Source organism: Schistocerca americana, chromosome X (genome assembly GCF_021461395.2).
Source record: "Schistocerca americana isolate TAMUIC-IGC-003095 chromosome X, iqSchAmer2.1, whole genome shotgun sequence".
Taxonomy (NCBI): Eukaryota; Metazoa; Arthropoda; class Insecta; order Orthoptera; family Acrididae; genus Schistocerca; species Schistocerca americana.
In genome coordinates, this window is record NC_060130.1 from 137252396 (window position 1) to 137266588 (window position 14193).

Consider the following 14193-nt stretch of genomic DNA (forward strand, 5'->3'; position numbering starts at 1 on the left):
CTATCGCGGGCAAGTGCTCTACCACCCCGAGTTCGAGTCTCAGTCGGGCACACAGTTTTAATCTGCCAGGAAGTTTCATATCAGCACACACTCCGCTGCAGAGTGAAAATCTCATTCTGGAATGTAGTAGTAGCCGTGCGGTCTGAGACGCCTTGTCACGGTCCGTGCAGGTCCCTCCATCAGAGGTTCGAGTCCTCCCTTGTGTGTGTGTGTGTGTGTGTGTGTGTGTGTGTGTGTGTGGTGTTCTTAGCGTAAGATAGTGTAAGTTAGATTAAGTAGTGTATAAGCTCAGGGACCCATGACCTCAGCAGTTTGGTCCCATAAGATCTTACCACAAATTTCCAAAACTCAAGATCATCATAGAACATGAACAAACGAGGCTGCTGAAGTTGCTGTGCTGGTTGCTGTAGCTTTGAATCCTCAAGTCAGCAGACTATGAATTCAACATGAAGTTGGTGTCTCAAAAACAAGTGCACATTGCATTCTGCAACATCATAAATTCCATCATCACCATGTTCATTTACACCAAGAACTTCGTTGAAATGACTTCAGCGATATGGTTCAATTTTGTCAGTGGGCTCAGCAACAACTTCTGACTAATCCTAATTTGTTCTCAGATGTTCTTTTCACCAACAAGGCATCTTTCTCCAATAAAGGAATAGTCAGTATGAGAAGTATGCATTATTGGTCCATCAACAATCCACAGTGGTTCTGTCAGTTAGAGCATGAACATCCATGGAATGTTAATTTTTTGGCACAGAATTGTTTGAGATACCATTATCAGACCTTTCTCTGTATATGGCAAACAAAACGGCAGACAATATTCCCAATTTTCAAAACGTACTCTCCCTGTTCTCTTGGATGCCATGCCTCTGAATCGGAGGATAGTCCTGTGGCATCAACATGACAGATGCCCAGCACATAATGCTTTATGAGCATGACAAATTTTTGACCGTAAATACCCTGGTAGGTGGATTCGACGTCGTTGGTCAGTTAGTTGGCCTGCCCATCTCCAGACCTTACACTGTTGGACTTTTTCTCTGTGTGGAGCAGTCAAGCATGCTGTCTACTAAAATATTCCAACAACACCAGAGAACAAGTAGCAATGCATTGTTGATGGTGATACAGCCATCACAGAGGAAGTAGTAGCACGATGCAGGGTGAACTTCATCTACAGAGTGACCCTATATATCAAAGCCAATGGTCACCATTTTGAGCATGTGATATAAACAGTCTGCTTTTCATGTAGTGGTAGTATCACAGTAGAAGTTACGACAAAGGTCTTGTTACTTCTGTATTGTCATAAGTATTGTAGTACAGTACTGTACAATAACAAGATCCAATTACTGTAAAGTGCAGTACTGTTGCATTCAGTGTTTATTGGTAATTGTAAAATGTGCCTTGAAGAGGTTAAATTATGTAGTTAATGAAATGCACTGAATTGATATTTCAATTAGAAAAGTTATGTATTATATACCATTTGCATAGATACTAGTTTCGTGGATAAAATGGTACAGTGTAAAAATTTTGGGATAGCTTTTGGAGAGGGTGAGTGTATTCTCGAATAAAATGTACATGGTTACATTTAAAAAATTTAACCTCTACCCCATATCTTCTACATCTGTGGGGATACATAAAACATATACCCTCAGCAAGAACTACCCAGTGATGTTAAAAAACATTGGCCGAAACAATTTTTCATGTAACAGCTCAGAAAAAAATTGCTTTGGGTGAGCAAGATAAATGGGACACCCTGTATAAGCATATGACTGTCGTATAGGTTAAGAAGAATCATGCATACAACATAATGTTACTCATTTGCTTTCATATTGTGGACTGACTGAAGTAAGAACAAACAGTTATTCTGAAAAGTGCATAATACTTTGAAATATGACGTTAGAATTCACTGTTTTTTATGTAAAGTATAGAATTTTGCATTACAGGAAAATTGCTGGTTACAAATTATAAAAATACATCGACACTAATTTTGTCATTGTGATTCCCATCATTTACGTGGAATAGAGCAGTGTATTGCAAATTATACTAAACTGTTGCATGGAGGGTCATGAGTTCAAAACTAACCTGCACTGTACAATTTTAATTTCTATATTCGGTTCAAGTACATTCTAGAAGTATCCACAAATGTCAAGAATCATTGTACTGAAATGTTCTGTAGCCATAAATATACTGTGTGTGTTCCGGCCAGAGGCAGTTTGCTCCACGCTCTTATATCTCCAAGTGCTGAATAAGCCTTCGTTAAGTGAAGTTAGTGTTCGTCATTCATCTAATTACACCTTCTTCTACATGAAACTATTGTAGAACAAAAGCGAAGTGGTGCTTTTCATTTATTATAATGTTGTTCTACCAAGCCACCATGGAAGATCCTGTCAACACAAAAATAAACAAGTCTTATCTTCTTGGGTTGGTTGCTATTGTGTGTTGCCGATATTTTGTTTCCTCACACCAGGTTGAGTTGTTTACATCCAGCAGGCTTCTGATTGGTGGACATCCTTGTTGTATGGCTGCTGACCTGTTGACTCCAACTGCTTCCTCATTAGCTGGATATAAACATGAAGCCAGTTCTGACATTATTTCTGTTTGCATGCCACATCACTTCCAGAGGCAATCTCTTCTGGTTCTTCACTAATACATTTCGCAAACAATCAAAACTATTATTGCCCTTTGTAGTGCAAGTTTTTAAAGTCTTGTATGCAACCACCTTCTTCTTAGCACTTTATACAATTGTTTGTGTATAGTTTTGTAACATTCAATCATCTTAACCCTTTTGCAGCTACGGACATGCTCTCTGCATTCTGTGCCGAGTGCAGCTTTTGTTGTGACTGTACTGCTAGCCAAATGCTGGTGACCATGCTGAGAGATGGCTTTCTGCCTAATACTAAATACTTATCATCTGATTTTTCAAAAACTATTAGGTGAAAAAAATTGCTTTTTGCACCTCTTACAGTCTGATATCTTCACTTGATTTCTTTTAATTATCCATAATACTTAACTGTGCTGCATTCAGTTAAGTGAAACACTGCTCAAAATTTTAAAGAGTTTGCAGAGGTATAAACACATCGCATAAAATTATTTTGTGATTGATTTTAGCTTATACAGTTCAGTGAATGAAATTTAGATAAGATGTCAAAATTTTATTTAAAATTGAGAGAAGAATGATATCTGATCTCATTATCAAGTTAATGGGTTTTATATCCGACAGATGGTCACACGAGATGTCCGCTCATGTCCTTGCGAATTGCGAATCATGTGGTCATAACAATTGTCAGTTTCATAAACAATTCAAGATATTGAAACGAGCATGCAATTAGGCATGTAAGTTGTATGAAAAATACACAAAACTGTTTTTCATTCCCCTAACTATGGAAGTAACTCGGTCACGGCAGTGTGAGATGAGCAGTTCAGGATGCATACAGATGTCCATAGCATTGTAGAAAAAAACCAAGCGGTGCATGTATAACCTTCCCCAACACCTGGAGAACAGCATAGCAGGATGTGTATGCACGTCCACAGCAATGAAATGGTTAAAAGCAGAGAGATGTTTTACTGATATTATGGAATGCCCATAGATAACAGTTCCTTACCCCGATGGCTGTGAACATGACCAACTTGTTTGATGCTTCACAAGTCTTATATAATATTATCAATCCAATCCACTGCTGATTATCATCAGGTGATTAAGGTAATTAATAATGATGCAACACAAGACAGTCAGTTTACTTTTTAGGTCATTCATCTTTATTTTCACTATATCCGTGATGATCAGTCTGCTTGTAATTTGATACTACAGATTTCACAATACAGATCTGTAAGCTATATACACAATGAGTGGTCTTACAGATTTCACAAATGGTAAATATGTAGTACCTATACAATTTGTAACACAACTGTTAGTGTAGCGAGTACTTGTTAACAACATAGCAAGTGTACTGACGTGATGTCACTGCTGACTGACTATATGAATAAATCTGACTGACTAAGTAAATGAAATCAATAAAATTTTGTTTGAACTAGTTGAATGTGTGCCCTCGACTAACTTAAAACTTTACATAATTATTACTGAACCCAGACTGGCTAACTCCATAGTAACTGTGCTAGTTGAGTGGTAATCACAAACTGACATGTAACTTTACAAGACGATTACCAAACACTGACTGACTGGTTTTGTGCATGGTGCCTATTTATAGATATGCTTAATATAGGAATAACAAAATATTAAAATACTAAGCAATTACATTTTTGACAGAGATAAGTAAAACATATGAAAGTAAAATAGGTAGTGAAGTTATTTTACTTAGTTGCATAATCAAAAGCTGGCATAATTATAGGTACTATTTTATGATACTGAACCTTACATGGGAAGTGAACTTACACATGTGCATTCGAAAGCCCCCCAAGAATTTTCTGGAAAGCTACATTTCATTATTTGTATAATTAACAAACTAACAGATTATTTTAGGAAAGTAATATATTTTTTAAATCAGAAAATCATGAATACTGTGAAATGGGGTCAAGTTGATTGCTTTTGGACTTTTTTTGAAAACATTAAAATGATTGTATTGGTCATTCTTTCAGTGTCATTGGTAAATTTTAACTCACCTGGGGATGAAGTTCACCAGTTATCTGTTACATGACAATTGTGGATTGTTTAGAACTCTAGAGTGATTTTCATTTTTTTGACACCTTATGAATAATTGAAAAATAAATATTGCATACTAATTAAATTTTAACACTAATCTCAGAAAAACGTTTAAAAAAGTTTTAAGGATAGACAAGTGTTCACAAACTTTATTTACGAAATTCCAAAGAAACACACACTCTTCTTCTTTATCTCTAGAAACTGTCTCACCACCTTGTGTTTTACTTTGTTGGCTATGGATTCTGTTTATCAGCATTAATTTGAGAATTTTTTACACTCAGGTAGCCTTATTAATACTTCTTTTTCCTTTTAAAATTACTGGGACACACAATTCTAAAACATTCAGCTACATTTCTTCAATTCACTCAATTTATGTTTGTACAAACTTGACATTTTCACACTGACAATTCTTACTATCTCAACTGTATGCTGCAAAAAACAGAACAGTGGCCTACATGATGAATTCATAAGTTCACACGAAGACATTTACAACAATGACTTCTTCACTCCACCACTAGACTGTTGTAGGCAATTACTGCTGCATCCACTGTGTTACATTGTTGCTTTGTTCATTAGGTCATATTCTTGCAGCATTCATGAATGTTTGTTCATAAAAGGACCAAACAAGAAAAGGTGGTCAACTTCACCTTGATTCCACCAAGAATGTGCAAAGTTTTATTTGTTTATCTATAAACAGGTTGGAGTTTTTGGTCATGTGTGTGTGAGGTGTGCTTTCTTTAGTGAATGAATGGTGTCGAGTGTTTCTCTTTTCTAACATAAAACGCTTTTTGAACTTTTCAATCAATTTCACCCCAATGGTCCACTTTACCCCATTTGACAGCACAAAGCTATAACACTGGACTGTGCAAAGAATTACATTTTAAGATTTGAATATTCCAGAACACAAACATTTTGCATGCAAATAACTTTTGAAATATTAAGTTTCCAGAGAAAGTAAAACATTTGTTTGAAAAAGAGAGCTTTCAAATATTATATATCAATCTTGAAACAAACAATCACTAGCAGTGTAAAAGTTTGATGTGAATATGGTTCAGAGGTGTTGTAAAACTATCATGAAATATTTACACAGTTGCCATCAGCTGCCTGGAAACCCACTTGTGAATAATAAAGTTTAGTGAAATATTACATGAATAAGAATTTAGCAGTTTAAGTACTTACAGCATACGCAGTATGTGTATAATATGAAACAGGACAAAACATTTATTTAGGGAGTATAATTGTAGCAAGTGACAGTGACTTCCTTACTGTGTGGCACAGAAGCCACTGTATCAAGTGTTTACCTCTGCTAATTTAATTTTATGTGACAGTGCACAGAGATTAGCATGGATACAGGAACACCACAATTAAATGCTCAAAGCATGAAGAAAGACCATGTGGGCTGATGAGTTGTGAAAATCCTTATAAAAAAACCTTAACTTTTATTACTCTCATATGAACTTACATAGTGAATTCATCACTGTAAACTGAAAATGAGTTGACACTCAATACAGTTCATTGTGGCTGGCTGTTACTGGGTGGGACTAACAGCACGTAGTAGGGATACCTCTTTCATCTGGTTCTTGCTTCATCTTGACTGGCCTGGTTGCTGACACACACGCGCGCACACACACACACACACACACACACACACACACACACACACACACACACACACACACACAGAGAGAGAGAGAGAGAGAGAGAGAGAGAGAGAGAGAGAGTCAGAGTCTAAAGCAGTGATTAAAAGATTCTTCACATTTTCGTATTTTCTTTGTTTTCTCTTGTTGGTCCCCCTAGATAAGTTAGAAATTGCAATTTGTCATTGTGTCACTGGTGATAGATGGAGTGTGTTGTGTGGTCAACTAACCATGTGGTGGATCTCCTGCAGGCAGGAAATGGCTTAGAGTCTGGCTCTGTGATTGTTGATTTGGTGAAATGGTTCAGCATGGTTCAGTTTATCAAACAAAGTAGTTTATTAGTTTTCTTTATGTCTGTGACCATTCAACATACAATCCTGTGCTCCAGAGTGGTTCACTGCATGTTTCTCGGGCATCTGTTCTGATTAGGTGTATGCCTGCTAGTTTTTCATTGGTTGATATCGTCCTGTTAACAACCTTGTACCATGTGCTATGGACTTCTTGTGATAAGAAAAGTGGTCAAATATTTTGCCATACAATGTTCCATCGGTATTACAGAAATTTTGACTCAGTGGTGTTCTTGCATGGATTGTCTCTGAATGCATCGTATATTTTGCAGTCTTCTCTCAGCACTTGAGAATGCTTCCTATTGTGTACCTCTTCTGCATGTACTACTGTCACACGAAGCTGAGTGTAAATGGAATTGTGTGGTCCATTGGTGCTCATTCAGATTCTGGCCTGTATTTGTTAAAGAAGACTGCTGTCGGATTGGCCACGTTGTTTTCTGTGATTTTGGATATTGTGTGCATCAGCAGAGCTGTGCACATTGGCACAGAATCGATTATGCTGAGGCAGTATCCTTCTGGTTTCAGAGTATGTATAGTGTCTGCAACCTTAAATATGTCTCCATGTCACAGTACCCTGCAGACCAGTGTATTATAGCTCTACCCAGTTCTTTGCACAGGTTTAGAATTTGGACTATAAAGCAAGATTTTAGTATTGTTTGCAAGTTATAAGCTGCCATTTGTGGAATATTGGCTCAGATAATTGCTCTGCGAAGTTCGTTTCTCTTTTATTATGTACCAGGGCTGCTGAAATTGTCTTGTGTTCATCCGTATGGGTGTGACCACAGTTTTCATATCAGCCAATGCTCTTTTGTATAGATTTAAATCTTTGTTCAGCTTGTCCATGTCTTGGACATCTATAATAAATATCCCTAGGTCATCTGTGTTAGCTTTACAAACTGTGCACGAGTTTCTCACACTGAAACCCATGCAGGATGAGGAGATTTTGCTAAGTAATGGGTCAAGCACTATGACGAACAGTGCCATAGATAATATGCATCCTTGTTTCTCTGAGCATTTGATAGTAAATGTATCTGTTGCTTCTACATTGATGATCACTTGAGGTGGATCCCACTTGCCAATAGGGCACCAGTCATGCATATACTAGAGGTTCTGTAATGCTGAGGAAGTTTACACCACGTAATGAAATGGGGCCCTGGTATGTCTGTCGTGTCTGTCATCATCTCTCACTTGTGGACCAAACAGGAACCTACTGTTTGATCATGTGCATCTGATTGTTCAAATGTCGGACTCTGCTGGTAACACACATTTTCAGCATAACAATGTGCCATCCTATTGCTTCTTTGTCATAATTATTTTGAGAGTAGATGGTGGACAAGAGGGTGTCTGTGTCTCAGTAGTTGTGTTTGTTAATTTAATAATGTCAACTTTTTAACACTTTGATGTCTTTTAACATGGTGCCACCCATACTGAGAGTTTTGCCTTTTTCATTATTAATTACACTGCTGTCCCACCTAAGCACACTGGACAATAACTTAGTTTCCCCCACTAGGCAACATGCTGATATCATGTACCACCACCTCTAGCGTCGATAATGGCCTAAATTAGGTGAGGAAGAGAGGCCAGAAGTTTCTTCACATATGCCATGTATAGATAGAAGTTTCTGTGGAACAGGCTGAGCAAACAACTGATGTGCAGGAAGTCTCAGAGCGTACATGATTGTAGTCCACTGGCTGAGCTGAGGCAGCCAGGGGTGGCCAAGCAGGTGGCGCATGCACAGAATGAGTGCAGTCGAGCTGTTTGGCAGGTTGCCTACACTACCTGCTCCTCCCCGCTTGCAGCTGACGGTGCCCAGTGAGGCAACATTAGAAGAGCCTGCCATAGAGCTGCCAAATTGCACAGATATTGTTTGGTATGTGTCACCCATTTTTCGAAATAGAGACATTTTCTGTGGCAATAAGATTGGATGATTTGGCAGGTCAGTTGAGGTGTAATTTGGTGCCTGAATGTTTGTCAAGCCAGAAACCTAGTCGTGCAGCCCTGTAAATACAACTATCGTAATCTTGGAAGACAGGAGTGCTCATAGTATTATCAAAATTGTGAAAATGTAGGAGAAATAGCAACACTTCGTCACTGAGAATTTTGAAATAAATATCCTGGTTCATTCACCATAATGTAAATGAGTGTGCCCATGTCATGGTATGGAAAAATGCCAAAATAATCACAGAACCACTCCTGGCTCGAACACACACTGCTGGTTAAAGACCTAATTGGGCCAGTGGTATGCTTCATATCATTTGAAAAGTGGCAAGATAGTGATTCATTGGATCACATTAGATGCTTCTAGTTAGATACTGTCCAGTGTATGTGGTGTTCAGCCCATTGAAAAGTGCAGCTTTATGTGCCATTGTGAGCAACTGCCTTTCTGTATGGTACCCACCTCCCGACGCCCATTGCATGCAGTTCCATTCATGATGTCCACTTGAGAAATGGTTTAGATGGCCTGTGTTCACTGCCAGAATCACTTCCTGTTGGGCCTGAAACAAATTGTCAGTGGAAAGGTGTGATACTCATCTTGCTGTTGGTTATAATCTTTTCACAACCACTATTCTTATTCCATGGTACATGGCTGTGAATGTCGCACCATTCCTTGAAGACATGTTGGAGAGTCCACACTGATACACCAACAAATTGGATAACTTCATTAATGGTATTGCCATGGGCACATCCAAACACAATAGCTCCTTTCTACCATTCTGTCAGATTTACACATCAACCTATCTTACTGCTCCAATTAATGTATCCAACTAGCACATACACACTTCTTCACTGCCATAACTTAGGTCAATGATGAGGGTCACATGATTGTCTGGATCCAGTTCTACACAAACTACAGAGCTGCAAACTGACAAGTCAGTATTTAACGCAGCTTATTTTTGCTTTAATTGTATATTATCTTTGTCCATTGGTTTTTATCCTTTAATTTAGAGTTTTCAGTTGGTTCTGTTTGAACAGCCGCTACAGCTTTGTTTATAGGAAATGTAATTTTGTCTCTTTGCAGGCCTTTGTGATTTGTTCATTTGATCCTGTGCATTTGTTTTGTAACAGCTAAAGTGTTTGTGCTAATACATGTTCAATGTCAGTTTGGATTGTTATTTCCTTGTTTTCAGCAGTGATAACTAGGATTTTAAAACATCCATGACAGTTTTCAACAAGTAAACATCTGCAGTGAATTCAAAAGATGTAATCATGAAAGACTTATCTTCATGTAGACAGTCAAGGCATCATGATCTCTGAAAACCAACAATATTTTGGACATGGTGTGTATGCGTCTCATGCACCCAAAAGTTACACGTAACATACTGAACCACTTTTACAATGATTTTTTTCTGCTTCCAGCATGATCTGTCAGTTATCCTACGCTTTCTAAAGAGCACTGTGTCACTGAATTATTATCTAGATGCCGTCTTGCTGCGTGTAACTTACTGAAGAAACTATTTGATGTTCACAGCACTACTTTTCATCAAATGTTGAGAGTTCATATTTTAAAAATATTTGTACTGCTGGAGTATATTTTTTATTCCTTCTCTTAACTTTCTTTATTTTCTTTTTTCCATAAATTGTTAGTGTTGTCAGAGATGCGAATCTTATTCTCTGGCTACAGTTTACTATCTTATTCTTCATATCTGGTGTAATTTGTTGGCTTGGTTAGCTACTAGCGCTTAAGAATACATCTTGCTCAAATCTTCAATATGACTTGTGTTCTAGTATTTCCAGTCACTATTGAATGAAGTATGATGAATCATTACTGCCAGTCTTGTCTGTTCACTTTGTTAATCAATTTCTCTTGCTCTCTCTCAGCAATTTCTCCACAGCTGTATTTATATTGTTTTTACTTTTGCTGTTTTGCATGTAGTTTTCATCTAGATACTTTTGCAGCTGTCTGAGAGATCTTTCTTCAGCACTGTTAATTGCCTTTGTCATTTTTACATATATTTTGTATCAATGAAAAATCAAGTCTGGAATATAATGTGTAAGGGTAGATTGCTACTCACTAAACAGAAGAGGCATTGAACATTGGACAGGAACATGAACAGAAGCTTGATTATCTCTCAGAAAAAGTTCTTTATCAGAGCTAACATGTACATAACTGAAACATGCAGCCACTGAAGCCTCAGAAGTACAGATTTTCATGAGAAAACACTTTGATGCATTATGAATTGTGTGTACTTTCTTTTTATTCTCTTCTTTCCTTTAATTAATGACAGTTTTTCTTTTTTTATTATAGAGTTGGGCACCATAGCACATCTGATGACAGCAGTGCATATCGCTCAGTTGAAGAGGCACAGAAATGGAATGAAACAGATTATCCAATTTCTCGGCTTCATAATTATATGGTATCAAAAGGAATCTGGAGTGCTGAAGAGGAAAACAAATTGACAGCTGATATTAAGAAGGAGGTATATTTAGTAATATTATTTTCCAATGATTTTTATTGATGTTTGTTGTTTTGGAGTCTTGATGCACCTCAAATATAGTAGAAAAACTCTTTACATGTGAACCAGAGAAAACTGTATGGAATCCTTGTGATAAAAGAAATTTTCTTCACTAGAATTTGTTTAGCAAGGGGAAGAGTGCAGCCATTGTGCAGTTACCAATTACTAGCTTATATGCCTGTGTCATGGGTTAAAATTGAGTGATCTCCACAGTAAGTAATGGTGTGAAGACATAAGAAAGTCCATCCTTGAGGTCAGATTAATCTGAGTGCCCACTTCATGCTTTCCAAGAGGCAGACATTATGTATTTCCTTGTCCCATTCTTCCTTTGTATGGTTTCTTACAACAAAAGCACAAAAGAGGCTCTTAGCCCAAAAACACACACACACACACACACACACACACACACACACACACACGGGACTTGAATTCAAGAGGACAATGGTTCAAATTTCAAATCCACATCTGGCCATCTAGATTTAGGTTTTTCATGTTTTCCCTAAAATTTTCCAGGCAAATGCTGGGATGGTTCCTTCAAAAGCTCATTGCCAATTTCCTTCCCCATTCTTGAAGCAGTCAGAGCCTGTCCTCTATCTCTGATGACCTTGCCAGATTGACATTCCTGACTCATTGTTGAACACATATGGCTTTTAATTATTTTCAGTTTGTTGAAGCTTTGCTCACATCATACAGATACTATCGGTAATGTGCAGTACATCGTTAAAGCTGTACTAACATTTGAAAATGCATCTTGCAAGTCATACATGCACAGATGATGTAACAGGTGGAATGCACTTGATTTGTCATTAATTTTGGTTACTTGCTTTTTCAATACGGTGAATTCCTGGCAAAAATCAACTGCATTCAAATCTTTTGAATATTTTCATGTCAGATCAACTCCATTTTTCTGCAAATCCTGTTGACATATGTAAAAATGCGTGGCCACTGAGAAAGGAAAAATTTTCATGTAGTATCTTTGCACACTATACCCTTGTTTCAATGTATGTTCAGATTTTGTCATATATTACTTGTATATCTGTGGTGAATACTTCATTTGGGTTTAGTGTCTTTGGTTTGATCTTGCAGATTCCGTCATCTTGCCTTTATTTGCTTTTGAGGATTGGCTCAATTTCCAACTTTTTTAATCCATTGTTCTATTGGTTTTTCTCTCATTTCTTGCAAGGTCTTAAAAAGATCTTGCATTAGCACCACAGAACACAAAATGATAATGTCCTCTTTCTATATTTTGACATTCACTCAATTAATCTCTCGAAGAACGTTAGCCCAAATTGCTAAGTTTAGGATAAATTTAAAGTACTTCCTTTTAAGTTGGTTTTCATACACTTTTGCAGTATTTACCATCACATGGTGGACAGAACAAAGAAAGAAACAGTTTTTGTACAAGCCCAAACAGGCTAACTGTTTCTGGACACGAAAACATTGAATGCATGCCTACAAGATTTAAAGTGTGTGCTAGACATGGTACAAACCTTGTCAGCTCGTTCATTTCCATAACTCTGGACTGGATTTCCTTATATATGCTTGCCCTATTAGATCTCTTGTTATAAGATTTCCCACGACATTTTTGCACATCCAAACCATCAGCTCCTAGTTTTTCAAGAATTCACTGTGTGATATATTCTCCAGTCTTTCTGTCACCTATAAAATTAATAAAACTTTCTTTTATTTCACATCCAGTTTCTGTTATTTTTCTATGAAAAACCACCTGGCTCATTTGTTCTGTGTGATGCACATCTGAAGTGCTGTTGAACATGATGAAGTAATTGGTCTCCTTGATCCCAGTGAAAATGGTATTTTGAACTTTATGATTATATCAATTACTCTATTTTTTATTGTCTTTGACAAATAGGACACCCGTCCTTTTTTTTACATGATCTAACTGGTACTTGAGAGTATGATCGTATTTGGCAAGCAGATTTATCAACTTAGAAAAATTTCCTTGACTAGGTTGAGGAAAATTTTCAGTAAACTCGCTCAGTGTTTTTTTTAGAACTTCGAAAAGAAAGACACTTTGTGGCAAGATACATGGCAATGTCCATTACTACACATTGAATATGTCGCCATTTTTTCCTCACAGAGTGAATTAATTGCTCAGCGTCGCAATCGAAGCCTTGACATGATTTCATTTGCTTCACATTGGTTTTCCATTTGATAAAACATTTTTTATGTTTTTGTGATGCAGATAATCTTTCTGAAACCTTTCTCCAATTAATGAGACCCTCGTAATCAAGGCTGATGTAGAAGTGATGGCGTACAGCTGGCATACAGCACAGTAAATAGCATTTTTTGTTTTTGAATAAACAAGACTGGATCTTTTAATATTTTCCTTATTTGCCATTGTTCTGAGCCACACATGATGTGTCATTCTGAGCCACATGTGATGTGCCAGATGCCTATGGTTGCATACAGTGGACCTGAACTCTCTTATTTTGATGTTTTATCATGTAGTAACACAGCTTGTTTGCTGAAGAATGACCTTTGTTGATCTGTAATTTTTTTGTGGTCTGGCCATGTACCTGGGTCCCTCAGCGTCATCTTCCTGCCGAGATAATACTGACAATGAAAACTGTTTGCCATCTTCTGAGCCTTGAAGCTTCGACTGATCGATCAAATTATCTTGATTTCCAGATTACAAGAATTATCTGAAATACCTGAAATCACAGGACGTATTGGAAGTATCAGTGGAGCTTAATGATGCACCTGCTTCATGATGCCATCTTATCATCTTAGAACCCAATTTATTTACTACTTCAATTTTCTCTTTAGCTCTTTCTCTGTTTTGAGCCCCAGAAAGTTGTGTTCTTGGTGTGCTTATCATTTGCTCTTTACTACCTGAAAATATAAATAAATACATCTTAACACTGACGAATTGGTTTTACATACAAAATCATTGTCATATGTGTATATGTATAATATATGTGTTTTATATTATCTAACTCGCACTTTTTATTTTAGCCTGTTTAGTAGTTTCACATTCTGGCAAAAGCTTTGTCAAAATTTCATTTTCTTGGGTACCATTCGGCTCAGCTCATGTGGTCACAACCCCTTTTTTCTGCAGGAAGATTTTTTCTCTAGAT

The 14193-nt window shown here is 37.2% G+C and overlaps 1 protein-coding gene across 1 annotated transcript in view; it reads left to right on the forward strand.

The window, feature by feature from the left end:
- LOC124555500 (2-oxoisovalerate dehydrogenase subunit alpha, mitochondrial) overlaps positions 1 to 14193 on the forward strand; it is a 173767-nt gene that overhangs the window by 140726 nt on the left and 18848 nt on the right. The window contains exon 7 of the mRNA XM_047129427.1: positions 10888 to 11059. Coding sequence (XP_046985383.1) covers positions 10888 to 11059 — 172 coding nt within the window. The remainder of the gene's footprint in view (positions 1 to 10887; positions 11060 to 14193) is intronic.